Source organism: Carassius auratus, chromosome 32 (genome assembly GCF_003368295.1).
Source record: "Carassius auratus strain Wakin chromosome 32, ASM336829v1, whole genome shotgun sequence".
NCBI lineage: Eukaryota > Metazoa > Chordata > Actinopteri > Cypriniformes > Cyprinidae > Carassius > Carassius auratus.
The window spans coordinates 14,297,751-14,317,383 of record NC_039274.1 but is presented as its reverse complement, the minus strand read 5'-3'; the positions used below and the strand labels follow the sequence as shown (position 1 = coordinate 14,317,383).

General features: G+C 38.9%; 1 protein-coding gene across 2 annotated transcripts in view; it reads left to right on the top strand.

The window, feature by feature from the left end:
* LOC113051662 (dnaJ homolog subfamily B member 6-like) overlaps window positions 1-19,633 on the top strand; it is a 29,071-nt gene that overhangs the window by 6,118 nt on the left and 3,320 nt on the right. The window contains exons 2-8 of one of the 2 annotated variants that reach the window (XM_026215586.1): window positions 953-1,073; window positions 2,982-3,091; window positions 3,598-3,651; window positions 3,746-3,850; window positions 7,544-7,672; window positions 7,769-7,916; window positions 8,038-8,108. In XM_026215586.1, the coding sequence (XP_026071371.1) occupies window positions 1,009-1,073; window positions 2,982-3,091; window positions 3,598-3,651; window positions 3,746-3,850; window positions 7,544-7,672; window positions 7,769-7,916; window positions 8,038-8,108 (682 nt within the window). In that variant the 5' untranslated portion in view covers window positions 953-1,008. Of the gene's footprint in view, window positions 1-952; window positions 1,074-2,981; window positions 3,092-3,597; window positions 3,652-3,745; window positions 3,851-7,543; window positions 7,673-7,768; window positions 7,917-8,037; window positions 8,828-19,633 lie in introns of those variants that run through there. The other variant, XM_026215587.1, reaches the window with a different exon arrangement.

Genomic DNA, 19,633 nt, shown 5'->3' with positions numbered 1-19,633 from the left:
TATATACTCAAAACACATACTTTCGCAAGAGTACTGTAATTAAAAGATAAACTAAAATTTAAATAACTAATTACAGATTTAGGTTGAATTACCATGCCAGTCTTTTTTCTTTTTCTTTTTAGGGCAGCAGTAGCTCAAGCAGCAAATCAGTCATCCTTAACAAAAGCTGTGGGACAAAACAGAATTCAGCAAACATTACGAGAAACAAACCATAGAAAAAAATAAATTCAACTTTGCTGCACTTTTTTTTTTTTTTTTTTTTTACCCAGACATTTAAAAATAACACATTTTAAAGCTGTAACTACAGTACAGTGATGGTGTGAAACTGTGATTTTTGTGAACTATTGGGTGAACTAAATGTATTTATTTTAACAATGCAGAGGAAAGCCAGTGCTGTGCCATGATCACCTCTGGTCCTGTCCTGAAGGGCACTGTAGATATAAATAACACCAGTGAGCTCCAGCTGGAAAGCTACTGCATTTGGACATTTGGTTCCTGATTGTTTGGAAGCAGTTGACATTTTGTTCTTCATGATAAGATGTTTTTCGAGTTGACCGGATTGAATTATGGCTTGTAAGTGTAATAAATGAGTTATTTGGAGGAAATGTGAGAACATCTGTAAACTACTTTGGTAATATTTTATTTATTTAGTGTTTTTGTCATGTTTATTTTATTGAACTTGAGCCAGAAAAGGCTGGAATTTGTTGATAAGAAGATATACACTATACAGTACAATAAAGTATAGGAACCTGAAATGTTATTTGGATAAATATAATCATGAATCATGATAGATGCCTTTATGGATGAAATGTAAATTAGAACCATGTTTTCACATGACGAGTCGGAGTTTCGAAGATGTCTGTCACAGTAGCCACCCACCCACATAGCTACCAAAACACACCCTCTTTTATATCTTCTTCAACAAGATTTCTTGCTCTCTTTTTCTTTCCAGGGCCACTGCTGAAAATTTATCCTCATCCAGAGGAGTGGAAACCCAAAACTTGAGCCATGGGGGATTATTACGAGATCCTGGGTGTGACGAAAAATACATCCCAAGATGATATAAAGAAAGCGTAAGTACTCCGTGTCATGGGCATCTATTTTTGCACACCGGACACAGTAGAGCAGTAATGATAACAGTGACTGTGTGAAGCACAGGGGTTAGTTGATACTGTGCTTTTGAGATCTCTGCTCTTTGCTGCTTGTCTCTAATGTCTGTTTGTTTCAATTCCTCGGTTCTGATGTTCTCTATAAAAAAAAAAAAAAAAAACCAACAGCTCTCTATATTAACAATAACAAGGATTAAAGGGAATACAGTGTGTGGATAGATGGGGAGCAGACAGTTTTTAGTGATGTTTAGACACATTGTGCCTCATGCCTTGTCAATGCCTTATTCATCTAGCTCCCTGGGAAGGGTGTTCTGTCCTTTGTTTGTCAGGTAATCAAATGCCAATTGAATGCTGACTCTATAGGTCACTGAATTTGCTGATGGTTATGGGGTGGATTTCTAAAGCACAGAGTTATGGAGGGCAAACACTATTAAAAGATGTGCAAAGGACACATCTGGTAGTGTATGGACTATGGAGTGTCTGGTTTAGGCCATTGACCCTGCTGTATTCTGCTGGGTGGGTGTGTATCGCTGACTCGGGCCTAGTGTGTGAGATGCTGACCTGTTGTCACACCATCTGAAGTCGTAGTGCTTGACTTTGTAATGCAGTGATGTGTAAGCATCATAAAGAAGGACCCTGAAGTACTTTACAATGAACTCTTAGGTATTGATTTACATAGGTCTTAAAGCAGTTATGTTTAACCCATAACTAAATCAATTAAAATGTATACTATATGTGTGTAAATTTGTTGTTTTCTACACTAAATAACACCAAGCTCCTTCATCAGATCTCAAAACTGATCTAAACTTGTGTATATATAAAAAAACTTGCGAATGGAATGGAACAACTGTGTTAAGATGTTAAATGAAGTCAATCCAGTCCGGAATTAAAAGTTTTAGCAAATTTTCTTATTGACTGTAGACATGACCAGACTCTTTACTAGGGCTGGGTAGTGACACAAATTTCACGATTCAATTCAATGTCGATTAACAAGCTTGATTCAATCAAATTCTAAATCAATATACATTTTGTATATATATCGGCTACAGTGCATGGCAAATTTTCTCAAGGAAAAAAACAGTTTCTATAAAACTATAAAATCTACATGAGAGTCGTTTGGATTACATTACATTACATTACATACATTACATTACTATAATACTGACGATTAAAATGAACTCATTTGTGTGTTTTATTACACTTATTAAAAGTTTTTATAGTAATAACAATTATAATACTAACTTTGCACTTACATAATTATATTTCTAATCCAATTAGTTTTTTAAATATAAACATTTTATATTACAAAAACTTAATGGATTTATTTAATGTAAATTAAATATTGAAGAACAGTAAAAATGATAATGAATGTGTTATATGGTGCATATATTTAGTGAAGTGCTCCTCTAGAGTTTATGGTCACCGGATATAATTTTTCTGCAGTTAAAGCAGAGGAGATGATCCGTTCAGCCGCTGTAGCAATCGGTCACCACATTAAACAGCACCAAAACTGTTGAATCTTTTAATAAAATGGACACAATTTTAAATTAGACTTTATTTAATATCAAAAATAACAAAGCACAATGCTTATTGCGATTTTATGTCTTCACATTTATGGTCAAAGCAAATACCTTGGGTCTTGTGACTGGTCACCATTTCATAAAATAAATTAATTCTCATCCCAAAAATAATTAATGGTTTTAATATTTAACTGCATTACATGTATTACATCTATCTACATGCAGATTTTAGTTGGCAATGTTTCTTAAACTGGATTTTATTTAAGGAACCTCTTTTGCGTTGTCCTTTCACCCTTAAGTTGTCTTATTTTAATAAGGGTGTGTGTGTGTGTGTGTTTGTTTGTTTTTACAGGTACAGAAAAAAAGCACTAAAGTGGCATCCAGATAAAAACCCAAACAACAAAGAACAAGCTGAAAAAATGTTCAAAGAGATCTCGGAGGCATATGAAGTCCTGTCAGACGGTATTGCTATTTATATATATATATATATTTTTTTAAAAATATGATTACATCTCATTTTGGAGAATTAACATTTTAAATTACTACTCTAAATTGTTAAATTAAAGACTTGTTATGGAATGAATGTCCCATAGGATATTCTCTTTATGCTGGTAAAAACAGCATAAAGCATAAAGAACTGTACCCAGAATGAGCTGGGATTAGTGTAATAAGACTGTAGGCAGTTGAAATGTTTGACTTGTGAATGTTTTAAACATGTCGAGGCATGGCGCCTGTCCTCAGAATAGGATGGCATTTGGCGCAGATATCAGTCACACTGTGGATTAAATCTTTACCAGACTAAATATCTGTTAAAAAATGGCCAGTTACATTCGTCCCTGCTTGAGTGGTTTTAGTAGTAATGATCAACTTAACACGTGTTCTAAACTATAGTTTTGGCACAGAACAGCCCCCTTTAACGGCTCAGATGTTGTCCTCTCAGTATGTACATTTTTTTGTTTTTCATACAGAAAACAAACGGAGACAGTATGATAAATATGGTAAAGAAGGCCTATCTCATAGAGGTAAGTAAAGTTATTTCTGATTTATGTCATATTTTGACACGTTTACCTGTTTTTGAAAATGTGGTTTTCCTCTAATTATTACTTGTTGGAAAAGGAGGCCATTATGATGAGGATCTCATGGGAGGATTCACATTCCGAAATCCAGAAGACGTTTTCAGGGAATTCTTTGGAGGCCGAGATCCATTCGCAGATTTCTTTGGTAGGTGCATGTGTAATTTATTTTGATTACACAACAAAAATTACACGTGGAATAGTAAAAGAGGACGTATAGGATTTTTAATAGCAAAACCACGTTCAACCCGCATCGCTTCAGAATAAAGTGGTTCTTGTCAGTGAAAACAGCAGTATGTATAATTAGAACAAAATTCCCAAAGAAAGGAAATGAAGGTCATTTAATCTCTCACAGTGTCTCTGTGACTGCAGTGACACGGTTTGAGTTATAATTAGGTAATTAGGTTTTGAATGAAATTATTGGGTTCATTTGACGATTAGCTTTCTGTTAATCTACCATAACTATATTATTCACTAAAAATACTCTCTATAAATGTGCCCTTAACTTGGGTGTATATTATGGGAACATTTTTCTCACATTACTGAAAGGGCTGTTTTATATTTTATATATCTGTATACATAAATACAATAATTTCACATCTGAGGCTGAGGCCCATTTTGGAAAGGAGGTCTCTTTGAAATGGGGGAAGCTCTGGAGTTTCGGTTTGAGAACAGGTGTTATCTCAAACCCGAGAAAGTGGGGTAAGTCCAGCCCGTTTCTGAAAGAGAGGTATACCATGGTTACTCTGTGAACTTAACCTGGTCAGGAGCAGGTTTTCTTCAGTAATCCCAGAGTTTCTTTCAGTCTTTCCCCCTTTTTAAAGCTGAAGCATTGTTGGAATACCTCATACATTCATTCATTCCACACATTTTACTAATAATTTGATGATACAGAACTCCTTAACCGGTAACTGAAAATACACAAGAATGAGGTAAAATCGTGTAGTTCTACATGAATTCTACAGAATCAAACCCTGGCATTTACTGAACATCACTGAACTTCCTCCTGGAGCTCCCTCAGCTGCTGTCCTTCCAGTGTTCATACTCAGGCCGTCTCCTCTGCATCTCTCAGAGGTGGTGGTGTAGAGCCTCTGCTTTTATGAGCCTTATATGAGTATATCAAGTGTTAATTTCATTACCATAATTAGATGAGAAAACATCTAATTGTCTGAAAACGGCATTAGATCCATGTGGAAAAAGCTGCTGCACATTGAAATAGACACTGAAGGATATTTTGTTATTTGATGTAAAATGTCAAATGAACATAACAGTCAGTAACTTGCCCTTCTGCCAGTTTTGACCTCTGTTATTATAACAGTGATTAAAAATTAAACATGCGATTTGATTTGAGCAGCAATTTTTATCCCATGCCAACTCTCTCTCCTTCACCACTGCAGACATTTTTTTTTTTTTTTAAATATATGCTCATAGTCTCTGTATGCTTGCAGTAGCATTTCCAGTTTTACTGGGGAAAAGTATGCGGATCTCTTTTTTTCGGGTGATGTTGCAGATTCATAAAATTGGAGCACCATTGCTTATGGCTTTTTATAGTCATGGTGCATGTGCATAACTCAAGAGTTGGGTGAACAAACTAAGATCAGCTGTTCTTAAACCGAAAACTCAGTTTCTCATCTCATGGTGAATCAGAGTTCACATTTTAACTCCGAGTTGGTTGAACCTCTTTATTGATATGGGCCCATCTATACTGTTTTTTTTTTTTTTTTTTTTATGTGAAGATTTAAAAAATAATAATTTCCACACATAAAATAACAAAAGGTTTATAATGACTCAAAGCAGAGTAAACAGTAACTGAATTTCTGTTTTTGGGTTCTTAAAAGCATGAAAGCTGATTGAGGAGTTTATTAACTGTTAAAAATGGTGTTGTTGGAGTGATTGTAGATCACACATATTAGTCATCTGTTAAATGCTGTGTTTCCCCATGTCTACTGACTCTAACTGCTGGGAGCAAATGGCTGAACGGCATGTGTGTAAAACATAGAGGCACTCTAAATATGGCGAGAGCGCTCTGACCAGCAAGGGGGACGAGAAGAGACTGTGCATCATCCACTAGGAATGTTCTCAGAAATAGCTTCCGAATAAAAGAGCAGCAAGAGAAAGGGAATGGCTAATAGCTCTAGGCCGCTATGAGAGAGAAAATGAGTGTATGTGTTCAACAGGTATGTGTGCAAATATATGTTTATCTGTGAGAAATATGTCAACGCACTGAGAATTTTCGAATTGGAATGTTTCAGGAGGTCCATCCTTGATGATAGAAGATCATTGGTGTTTATTTGTGTTTATGTAGCCATGACAAGGTTGGGGGTGGGTTAGAATAACTGTGTGTGTGTGTGTGTGTGTGTGTGTGTGCGCGCTTGTGAAGATATCAGTCGTGGTTCTACTTGCCAAATCAAACTACTTATAGGAGATGGGAAAAGTTCATATGAAGGTGCCTGAAAATGGAGAAGCATTGATCTAGACATGTTTCAGCAGGCATGACGCTACATTGCAACACTGCTCCCAGAATTATGAGGATGAATAAAAATAGATCTTTACAGCCCCCATAAGCCTAGTATTTCCATGAACAGAGAAGAAAATAGAAATAAAATATGTAAACGTAATAAAAGCGCGAAAACGAATACTTGTGGGTTTGATCTCAGCATTAAAGGACCAGTGAGACATGAGCAGTGCACGTAGATCCAGGGAGATTCTCCCCCTTATAACACCTGTACTGTAAGTCACTTTGGATAGAAGCATTTACTCCAAGGCTTAATTTATTAATTTGTCTAAAGAAAGTTGTGAATATACAGTGGCTGTCAAACAATTGTAACAATGCATCATACATTTATAAGCTCTCAGGTGTGTTTGTTGTAATAAATGGTATAGTAATTACCTTTATGTAAAAGTAATCTGGTTTTTCAGGAGATGATAATCTAGCTCTCTTGAAACAATGTTTCCTTACTCTGAGTGGCAGACGGCCAGAGTTGGTCAATAGATGGTATTTGGTGTCTAAAACAAGCAGATAGATCAAACTGGTGACCTTTTTTATAGCCAAGCCAGTGGTTTTCAACCTTTTTGACTCAAAAAGCCACTTATTGTCCAACACAACATTCAAAAGGCCTGCCATATTAACTTAGATGTTTTCGATGGTATTTCTGCTGTAATTATGACAATGCTGAGAGTTGTTTGGATATTAAATAACTGAATAATGATTCATTTAGTGATCACAGCAGATTCATGATTCTGTGTGTTTTTCAGTAAAAACAGTAGTCACTGAAGAGAGGGAGAAGCGAGGGGAGTTTTAGCAGTGGATGTGGTCTGTTTGAGTTCCTGTGTGTGTGGAGCTGAAAACTGAATACTGATGGTGTTAGTCTGTGAAGAATGAGGCAAAATGGAAAGGGAGCGTAGGTTTTGCCTAAAAATAACCAGTTAGTGGCACAGTACACAGGTAGCAGGATGTAGGTGAAATATTATAAAGAAATGATCAGAGATGTGTCGGGGTTTTACCAAAATGTTGTCTGTAATACGATTGCGTGTGTGAATTAAGTCAAGCTGGTTGCTTGATTTGTGAATGATTGTGGTGGTGAGCTGTGTTTGTCAGTCAATGTGAGGAATTTATTTTCGTTAAACTTTTTCCCCGTTTTTAATGGCAGATTTCAGAAAAGTATTTTTCCCCTCACTGTCTCCATATTTAGATGCTGTAAATGGTTTCTCTAGTTCTGTAATACAATATTGTGCAGTTGGTAAATGGTTCAGTCGTAGATAAACTGTGCTTGTGGAACCACTTTATTCTAACATATTTTACACGTACAGCTATAATATTGTTTGATTTCTTTTGATTTAGCTGATGACCCCTTTGAAGATTTCTTTGGTGGTGGGCAGCGTCATAGGGGTGTGAGCCGGAGCAGAACGACAGGTTCAATCTTTCCTGGATTTTCTCCATTTGGTTCCCCCTTTTCTGGGTTTGACACAGGTATGTTAATATGTGTGTAGCCCATGAAAATGACAAAAGGTCCTTCTGGGTATGACTGGTATACTGTGTATTTGAACATCGTCATCATTTCTGTAGGTTTCACCTCATTTGGCCCAATGGGTGGGGGTGGCTTCACCTCCTTTTCCTCCTCCTCAGTTGGTGGGGGTGGTGGTGGAATGGGTAACTTCCGATCCGTCTCTACATCCACCAAATTCATCAATGGAAAGAGGATCACCACCAAACGGTACCAAAGAACATATATATGCAGATTGCTCATAATCTGACGAAGACTTTACTGCTGACTATGGTGATAATTGTACAGGTAATGTCACCTCAATCTACAGCTAACTTTTGTGTCATTACAGCATTGTAGAGAATGGTCAAGAGAGAGTGGAGGTAGAGGAGGACGGTCAGCTCAAATCTCTCACAGTCAATGGTAAGGAGCAGCTTCTCCGACTGGACAACAAGTGACCTCTGAACTCTGCAGAAGAACATTCGAAACATTTAAACCCAAACATTCCTAACCTGGCTGATGGCAACCAAAACACCTGCTCTCCACTAGTCAGTAAACCAGGAGGTCATGTGTGAAGCTTTTAAGTGGTGCTCTTGCCCTCTGTGCAGTGAATCTCAGATTTAAACGGCGAACTGTCATTCCAATATAAGCGTTTTTCCATTTTATATATATATATATATATATATATATATATATAATTTTTTCTTTTTTTTGGTGGGGGCAGGGGGCATTTCTTCCTCCCAAGAACTGTAAACCTCAATTTAGCAAAGCACAATTAATTATTTTCTGTCAGCTGATGGCTGTTCTTTTCATTGCCTAATTGAAACTGGAGTTTAACAGGTTGTGTCTGCGCTCTGCTGTTGAGCCGTTCAACTGTTTAAATGCTGAAGTCTTAACCTCTCCACTTTGAAACATTTAATAAGATCTAACCAGTGTTAGTAGCCACCATTTGTTTATAATATTTAGTTGTTGAATAAATAGTTTGTCATTATCGCTTCACACCTAACTGCTGTATAACCTGAGACCTTTCCATTATTAAGAATAAATATTGTATGACTATATGCTGGACATTTTACTCTTTGTAAGACAAAAAGCTAATATGGACAAAGTTTCAGGTTCAATAAATCTCACTTTCACCTGTTTGGAGTGTTGCACTTTCAGTTTCTTTGCGGTGGTCTTTAGAAAATAAACTCCAATTTGTGTGTAGGTTTGTCTATTTGCTTGGCTGATGTATGTCTCATCCCAGCACTTACACAAATTAAAATGAGTAAAACATTGCATTTCAATCTGCCTTTACATCACCTTATTGTTTCCACTAGCCTCTAAAATATCCACAAATGCATGTGCACACACTTCAGTGGCTTTGTTTGGTTTGTTCTGCATTGCTGATTTCAGGGCACAAAGACAAGATTTAACCTTTGATTTAACTGCAAGTATATATAAACAGTACTTGCTCCTGCAGTTTTGGACAGCCATGATGTGATGAGATCAAAACCTCAGCAGATGTTCATTCATTTAGACCTTGTGCTTTTCATATTGATGTGCATAGCTTCAATAATCTTCAAGATTGTGAACACAGGAGCTAGCATTAACCCATAATGAACTGATTTTTGATATCTATCACACAGTGCCAATTGAAAGTTTGTGAACCCCTTGAGTCTGTTTAAATGTAATTGTAACAAAATAAGAGATCATACAAAATGCATGTTATTCTATTTACTTAAGATGTTTACATTTGGTCCACAAGACAAAAAAATGATGTATGATTTTGAGATCCATCTTTTCACACTGAAAACAATTGAGGGACACAACTATTAAAAAAGGTTCAAACATTCACTGATGCTCCAGAAAGAAACACGATGCATTACGAGCTGGGGGTGAAAACTTTTTGAATTTGAAGATCAAGGTAAATTGTACTTTATTTGTTTTGCGGGAAACACGCAAGTATTTCTCAGTGTGAAAAGATGGCTCTCAAAATCATACAGTCACTGCTGGAAAGGGTTAAATATGAAAATGATGCTGGAAAACTGAAGAATCTGCAGGACCTGGAGTATTTTTCTGAAGAACATTGTTCAGTTAAACTGTTCAGAACAAACAGGGGACTCACGGACAACCATCACAAAACAAAAACAAAAAAAAAAACATCATGGATCATTCATGTAACCACACAGTATTAACCAAGGATTCACAAACTTTTGAATGGGGTTATTTTAATAATTTCAGCTATATTTTTGTCTTGTGGACTAAGTTTAAACATCTTTTATGTAAAATATCTTACTCAGGACAGTACTAAATAAAAAAAATAACATGCATGTAGTATGATCTCTCTTTGTGAAAATTACACAGATTCTGCAAAAGGTTTTTACAAACTTTCAAGTGGCACTGTATATATATATATATATATATATATATATATATATATATATATATATATATATATAATTATTTTCATTAAGGTAAGTCACAGGTGTGTTGAAAATGAGCAGATATTAATTTCTACAAAACCTGCATCAAAATACAAACGAAAGGTTCTATGTGAGCCAAAACTTTTGGACGGTAGCCTATTTTTGCTTACTGTCCTCATTTTTTCAGAGGGCATTTTACAACCGGAAGCAGATTAATATTATGACTGAAGATGTCATAAGCTAAAAGCTGTAGAGAGTTGTTCTGTTAGGCCGATTTGTTGTCCACTGGCGCCTCCTGTAGTCTAAATGTTGCGCAAACACCATTTTCCAGTTCCAGTCAGTCTTGCCTTGTCCTTTACCTTTAGTAATAGCTAAATAGACTTGACATGTGATAATGATTAATGTCCTTAGAAAGGCGTTAACTTTTTTCTGGAACGGTGTAATATCCACCGCGTATTGTCCACTGAAACGCAAAGGTAGTGTCTACATTAGAGCGCCAGAGGACGCCATTTCTTCAGTGATATCAAAACGTTTTGCGTAATATGTCGGTTTACAACAGGTTTAGAAAGATAAATTTAACCACTTTTTGTAACACAAATTAATTTATTTAGAACATGGTAAAATAACTATTATAAAATTAGTGGTTCCTCTCCTCAATGCTGCATGTCAAGCTTAACGCTGTCTAGTTGTGAACGTTTACAATAGGCTATTTTGTACAGTATTGCTTAAATACATCACAGAAAGTTTGAGACATCAAAAGTAATATGTACATTTTGAAATTATGATTTTTTTCAAATCCAGCCCTGTAAGAAAACAAACCAAGACTGTAGCTGATAAATGAAAGCAGACAATATAGACTATGGACAGACAAGTCTATGTAGACAAAAATAGATGTTAATTTCCCCCCCTTGTCTCTTTCTTTGATGAATGATCCAAATTTGATCAAAATGATCCATAACTGTGATGAAACCTGAAGCTGAAAACATCCTAATCCTGATGAAGAGTGTTTTCCCCTCATGTTTTACTGCTGTCCTCCGAAGGCTTATGAAAGATGGTAAAGATAGGAGTGACAGGAGAGGAAAACATGAGGTCAGCTCTGGGTTTGTGTTAGTACCTGCTCCGATGCTATTTTACTGTCAGTGGGAAGTGTTTGCTGTTGTCTTTAGTCTCATTTAAAGATGGGGATGCTCACTTTCCTGGCTGTGTGAATGATTCTAGGTAAGATAGAATAGATGGAAGAGATCCAGTCTAATTTCTCAGTGATGGCCATCCATTTTGTTGTTGTTTGTTTTTCATGTCACTTTAATATACACATGGAATCTGAATATAGTATTTTTTTTTTCAGCCACTGAAAATTTTATATTTTAAGAACTTTCTAAGCTCTATTCACAGTCTGCCATTATTAATTCTGTAAGCATCAGCGTCAGCAGGAGACCAAGATAAAGTAGTAGTATTCAGCTGGTCATGTGACTTCAACATGGCAGTCCCCATAAAGAGACCTGCTCATGTAAAATAGAACAGCTTTAGGTGGGGTCTTTATCCTTGTGTGTATAAACCTTTTAAAGCTATAGTCGGTATATTCTAAAAAAATAAGCATACTCATTATATTTATATATTCTACTCACTATGTATAAAATACTTCTCATTTCTAAATGTATAAAATCTTTTTTAATGAGGGAAAATACTGAGTGCACTTTTAAGAAAACCAACAGAGAATTATGGTCATCATAACAAACCTCAAACAGAGTTTATGCCATTTGCAGCTCGAACAAAGCACATGTTCTTTGAAACATAATTCTAGTTGAAATTTAATTTTAGTTGCTGTGGTAGGATAACAACCATAGTAATATAAATAAATTACCCAACCCAATACTGTATTACAACTATATGGTATATTATTCTACAATACACTGCAGTTATAACTGGTAAAAACCACAGTATACTACAGTATTTATTAGTACTACAGTATGCTGTAGCATTCATTAAAAGTGTTGTAAATACTATAATATATACAGTATAATACACTTTACTATAGTATGATTAAAAAACACTAAAGTATTTGCTATGAATTACTATAGTGTTTTTTTCATATGGGGTACGCAATTAAACGTATCACTCTATAAAAGAAAAACTGAGATTTTACCTGGGGGGAAAAATGCTTAATAAGTATTAAACGATTGTATTTGTTATATTTTGTAATTTTTTCCAGCCAAAATATTTATTTCGCCACTGAAAGTAATTCTATGATAATGGATTAGAACTTTCCATAACCACCATATAATAGTGTAGTCTAATAGCCTAGGCTACTGATCTCAAAGCAAGGACTTTTCCAAAAAAACCCACCTTGAATCCCCCTCCTTCTTGAATACACCAGGCTTGAGAAAGCCTATCTGTTTCATTTCTTTATTTCCCCTCCATATTTAAAAAGCATGATATGATCTGTCCCGCTACCTTTCATGGACAGATAAATGCTGCTTGTTATTCAAAGCTTGACGGGGATGAGAAACCTTAAAGCCAAGGGTTTTGCTCCGCTGAGAGCTAGTGAGGGACACTTATTTTCCACGTATAGTTCCTGACTGGGGTTTAGGCACAGCGCCATGATTTGCTTGAATACATTTCAGAATGCATGTGTTTGCATGGAAGTGCGCCTTCGGTAATAAACTGCAAATATACGGGGTCGCTGAGGCTACCTCGCGGTAATCACAAATCCAATCATACGTGCAGGATGCTTTGACCAGGCTCGTTAGGCTTTGTGTCGACGACTGGGCCTCTTCTATCCTTTTCACACAGTTTCTGTCATCTTTATCACTTCCTTCATCTTTCATTTTATGTGTCATTCTCTTTTGCTATCTCCTCGTCTACTGATCCTTTATCTGTTTCTTTCTTTTATATGCCAGGGATGGAAAAAGCTCAGGTTAGAAGTACATGAGCAAATTTCTATTGGTCTTGATTAGTTGGCTATACTAGAAAGTCTAGGAGGTTCTTTGCTCACATACTTGTTGGATGTTCCTGTCATATTTAGGAATATGTCACATTTTTGACAATAAGAAACTAGCCATCTTGCATATGATATAAGATATATTATTCAACACATGAACTTTTCTCTGTGTAGCCTAAAACATTGTATTACAGACATTTATAGATACACATAATTGTAGGCTGTGTGACTGAACCTGAAACTAACAAGGTAGGCTAACTATATTTGGAATAATTCATGTTTAGTAACCAACTTACTGAAACTGTCTTCTTTTCTACCAAATTAAATGGTAATCATACAAAATGATCAAAATCATCTCCGATGTTTCCAGTCATAATCACTCTATATGTTGTGTATTATGCTAAATAAAAACAGTATAGTTAACATAAAAAATACATTTTGATCGGGGGCATATTTTGTTCTGAGTATGTTATCATTTAAAGCAATTAACTTCTTGATGTTAAAAGCTTTTAGAGGAGCCATATTACAAACAGTGACATTTCCCAGTGTCACCTTAGGCAGCTGCAATTGTGGTTTAGGTCACAGTGATTCTCTTCCCCAAGCTCAAAGAAGAGGATCTGCCAGACAAGAGAAGTGGTAAAGGCTTGTGGCTTGTCTTCTAAATGTATTCTAGTTTTCATCTTTTCTTTGGGGGTTGTTGGTGGAGGAGGGTGTTGCTCAGGCCTTTTCCGGGATGAAAAAAGGTCCGGTAATTTGAGAAGCAACATCTGTCCCTTTTCTTCTCCTCTCTCCCCTTTAATTACACAACACAATAGCCACGAGATGTGCCCATAATCTGCAAGCATAATCAGCCTCTCTATTCTCTCTTTCGAGCCCATATTACGTACACTAATTCAATATAAATGTAAATTAACACGCAAAAAGAATAAAGAAATCTCAATCTATTTACATGACTAATCATAATAAATGCGTTCCACATGAAATTTTAATGAATGCATCACGATTATGGGCAAAAGGGGGTGTTGGGTGTCAGGCAAGAAGCGCTTTAGTAGCAGTTTACTCAGAGACATTTGTGTGTTTGTGGGGTGATGCACAATTGTCTGTAAATGGCAGGTTAAATGTGTTATAAATAAATGTTTAAAACTGTGTTGTTAGTATCATTGGAGACATCATTTACAATAGTGCATATAAATTTACATTTAAATTTATTTATAAAGCACAACTAACCACAACTACGTTTGACCAATGTGCTGTACAAAATAAGTAACCATTAACAATTAAAAAAAAGACAATGTCACAAATAAAACTTCAAAACACAAGACAAGGTAAAGCAGATGCAAATCATGAATAATAACCCAAATCAAATAAAAAAAGATTTTAACCTAGTTTTAAATTGAAAGACTTAAAAACCAATTAGAGCACTTTAAAATCAACCCTGTAGTGCACAGGTAACCAATGTAACGACTGAAGGACAGGGGAAATAGCAGCCGCATTTTAAAGGTGGTTTGAGGAAGATTGACTGATCGCCAAATAAAGAGAGTTACAATAATCATGCCTAGTGGTGATAAAAGCATGGATTATTCTTTCAAACTTAGTAAAAGAAAGAAAGGAATTCATTTTTAACTTGGTTGACTGGTCTATCAACCTTTAAGGCACTGTACAACACCACACCCAGATTTTTCACGTATGGCTTTACATAAGGTGCCAGAACACCAAGATGTAGATTTTTGTATGCAGTGTGTATCAGAAGGGGTAAACACAATCAACATAATCTCTGTTCTACTCTCATACTCAAAAAATGTAGGGTCATCCATGCTTTAACATCCAATTGGCAGCTGGCCAATGGGTCTAATCCATTCTTATGTTTCAAATGAAGATATATGTGTGTGTCATCTGTATACAATGTGGCTGAGCAATAACTGCACCACCCCTGGTGATTTTGGCCACTGCCCCTCAAAATGTCTGCCCACAGCCCTGCCAGACTTTATAATGTGAGTCAAAAGTTCCTCTTCTGCGAGAATAAAAGTGCACAAACTGAACAGGAGGACTTTGAACAGAAATGGAAAACTTCTCAGCCCAAATATTTTGTAATATCAAAATGAATTATTTCAGGGTAAATCCAATAAGAAACAAACTTAATACTGTTTTACACCAAACAAACAGAAACAACTTTGGTTGCACTTTATTTTACGTGTACTAACATGTACTTATAGTGTACTTACAGTGTATTTATCTAAGAAAGTTCTGGTAATACAAGGTAACTACATGGGGTAGGGTTAGGGTTAGGGGTAGGTTCAGGGTTAGTACCTAGTTATTACATAGTTATTGTAATTACTATAATAAGTACATAGTATGTACATGAGGAACAGGACTGTAAAATAAAGTGCTACCACAACTTTTGATTGGACGATTTGGGGAATTAAAGGGTAAGTTCACCAAAAAAATTAGCATGTGTTTTACTCATCCTAGAGTTATCCTAGATAGGTGTCTATATTTTACTTCTTTCAGACAAATCCAGTCGGAGTTATATTAAAAATTAACCTGGCTATTCCAAGCTCTATCATTGCAGTCAGTGGGTGTTACAGTTAAACAGTCCTCAAGTCGCCAAATAAAGCACACACATTCATAATAAAACGTGCCGCACTTGGCTCCACGGGTGAATAAAGGCCTTCTGTAGTGAATCCGTGTGTTAGAAAAATATCCAAATTTCAAACATAAACACTTTTCTATCCCTTCCTTAATCTGTCATATGCCGAAGCAGTTCCAGCGGATGTCGTAGTACTTCGGTGTTACGTGATTAGTGATGAATGCGGAGAAAGAAAATAACAAAATGGCAGCCACGAATACAAACTGAGGATTTGCTGAGAAAAATGTTGGAGGATTTCGATATAGACCAAGAGGAGACTGGTTTTCCTTCAGTAAAGTAAGGAAACTTTGCTTCCTTTGCTCCTATAAATAAATTCACCATACTACCATATCTCTGTCAGGGTTTTGGCAAGGGAGGAACTCAGGTGCAGACAAGGAAGTAACTCAACACAGGATTTATTATACAAAAAGGAAAACAAAAACCCACGAGGGGGAAAACAAGGGCTAGGGTAAACACTAAATAATTCTACAAAACACAATAAACAAGGTAAACAAAGACTGAACACTAACTACTAACAAACACTCACTGCAGGACAAAAGACTTCGAGGAGTTTCAAGGACAAGGTACAATCACGAATGATGAACACATATGAGGTACACAAATCACAATGAACCGACGCAAGACAGAGCACACTTGGAGACCTAAATAGGGGAAACAATCAAGACACGACAGGTGGCACAGATGGGACAATCAAGACACGACTAGGTTAACAAGGGGGGCGGGGCAAGGGAACGAGACAACACAAGCACATGGCCCAAAGACAAGGCCATGTGCTTGTACACAAAACATGGGTCTGTCATGATCCTGCCTCAAGACTAGGGAAAAATCAAGGACACGAGGGCAGAATCATGACAGAACCCCTCCCTTAAGGAGCGGCTTCCAGACGCTCCTCAAGGGAACATCAAACACGGGACATGACTGACATGACGGACTGGGACACCGACACAAACCAACAAGACATGACAAATAATAACAAAGGCAGACATGAATACACGACGGCAGGGTTAGGGTGACAAATCAAAAAAAACAAACAGGGAAGGGGAGGAGGCGGGACCACAAAGTTCATGGGGGACAGACCAGGGTGAGTGGGTGGGGCAGGAGTTTTAGGAGGACAGGACGAAGGCTGACGACGGGGGGTACGGGCAGGTCTGGGTGGTGAGGGGCGATGAGGGGTCTCGGGACAACTGACAGGGGGCATGATAGGAGCAGACAAGGGACGCGGGGCAAGACCTACGGGACGCGGGGAGACGACAGCTGGACACGGGGGAACAACATCTACTGGACACGGGACGACAACATCTACTGGACACGGGACATCTACGGGACACGGGGCAACATCTACTGGACACGGGGCAACATCTACTGGACACGGGGCAACATCTACTGGACACGGGGCAACATCTACTGGACACGGGGCAACATCTACTGGACATGGGGGGACAACAGGACACGGGACATCTACGAGACACGGGGCCACATCAACAGGACACATGACTACATCAGCAGGACACGGGGCAACACTCACGGGACACGGGGAGGCGACATCTACGGGACACGGGGAGACGACATCAGGACACTCGGGATTTCTGGGGACAGGGTCTGAGGACAAGACAGGACTGACAGGGACTTCTAGGATACGGACAAGACTAGACAAATAATCTGAAAAGGCTTTAGCCGCTAAGACAATTGGCATCTCCTTACGAGATGAGACACACTGAACTAAAGTCTTTGCTGCAGAGTCGGCCGCGGCACTCTCCTGCGCTCTCACGACTGCCGACTTGCATACTGCCCTCTTCTTTGCCGGCTCGGGCACGCTAGCGCTCACCGCTGCTGGCTCGGGCACGCCAGCGCTCTCCGCTGCTGGCTCGGGCACGCTCACCGCTGCTGGCTCGGGCACGCCATCGCTCACCGCTGCTGACACGGGCACGCCAGCTCTCTCCGCTGCTGGCACGGGCACGCCAGCACTCACCGCTGCTGGCACGGGCACGCCATCTCTCTCCGCTGCTGGCTCGGGCACGCTCACCGCTGCTGGGTCGGGCACGCCAGCGCTCTCCGCTGCTGGCACGGGCACGCCCACCGCTGCTGGCACGGGCACGCCAGCGCTCTCCGCTGCTGGCACGGGCACGCCAGCGCTCTCCGCTGCTGGCACGGGCACGCCAGCGCTCTCCGCTGCTGGCACGGGCACGCCAGCGCTCTCCGCTGCTGGCACGGGCACGCCAGCGCTCTCCGCTGCTGGCACGGGCACGCCAGCGCTCTCCGCTGCTGGCACGGGAGGAGACAGGGTCACAGGACCGGCAGGCCCCCTCTTCCTCCTCTTCCTCCTTGGGCGCGGTGCAGAGGCCACAGCTGGGTCAGAGGCGGGTTGGGGGAGTTTGGTCTCGGGCAGGGCAGTCTCGGACGCCGAAGACTCAGAAGTTGACTCCCATGAAAACCGTCTCCCTCGTTTCATGGGGAGACTGCTGGCTGTGGAGGGCACCTCAGGACTCTGGGAGGGGCTTGCCTGATCCCCCAGGGTTGCCACGGCCAGGACACGACCCTCTGGGATTGCTGGCAGCTGGGTAGGTGGGGGGGACCTCTGTGGCTCCTCCTCTCGACCACTTGCTCCGGAGCGACCTCCCCTGGTCCCCCGGAACACCACTAGGCGAGAGCCCTCATAACCATCCCGCTTGCTGGCTGATGATAACCAGAATTGCCTCCTGTCTGCTGAGTTCCTTTTTGGTCGGTTCATTCTGTCAGGGTTTTGGCAAGGGAGGAACTCAGGTGCAGACAGGAAGTTACTCAACACAGGATTTATTATACAAAAAGGAAAACAAAAACCCACGAGGGGGAAAACAAGGGCTAGGGTAAACACTAAATAATTCTACAAAACACAATAAACAAGGTAAACAAAGACTGAACACTAACTACTAACAAACACTCACTGCAGGACAAAAGACTTCGAGGAGTTTCCAGGACAAGGTACAATCACGAATGATGAACACATATGAGGTACACAAATCACAATGAACCGACGCAAGACAGAGCACACTTGGAGACCTAAATAGGGGAAACAATCAAGACACGACAGGTGGCACAGATGGGACAATCAAGACACGACTAGGTTAACAAGGGGGGCGGGGCAAGGGAACGAGACAACACAAGCACATGGCCCAAAGACAAGGCCATGTGCTTGTACACAAAACATGGGTCTGTCATGATCCTGCCTCAAGACTAGGGAAAAATCAAGGACACGAGGGCAGAATCATGACAATCTCATAATGACATATTTTTCTTACAAAAACGCATGCATTCACTACAGTATGTCTTTATTCACCCCCCTGGGGGCACGTTTATTATGAATGTGCGCACTTTATTTGACGACTTTAGGCTGTTGCAACACCTGCAACACCTGCTGAGTGCAATGACAGATTTTGGAATAGCCCGAACAATTTTTAATATAAATCCGACTGGATTCGTCTGAAAGGAGAAAGTCATATACACCTAGAAAGACTCAAGTGTGAGTAAAACACAAGCTAATTTTCATTTTTGGGTGAACTAACCCTTTAAGCATTGTAGTGGCAAGGCGATTTTTTTGTTTAAATTGAATAACTTTTGATTAGAAGCAGAGGCTATTCAAGCAGAATACATACATGCAATCAACTCAGCATCCTGAATGGAGGTAGTATAACATTAAATAAGCTTTCAGGAGAAAGGAATTTAGAAAGTAAGGTTAAAGCACTATAATATAGATTATACTGATTGTGTCTTTCTAAAACAAGCAATATTCCTTATGTGTATGCTTTTGGGAGATTTCAGGTATTCAATAACAACCAACCTGATCATGTTTGTTTTATGGTTCCAGGTGAGCACTGACAGATATTTCACATGATTGAAACATTAAACCCAGTTTATTATAAACCGCTAATGTTCCATAGCATATCGTTCCACAATACGTTGCAGTGATTAAATGAACATAATC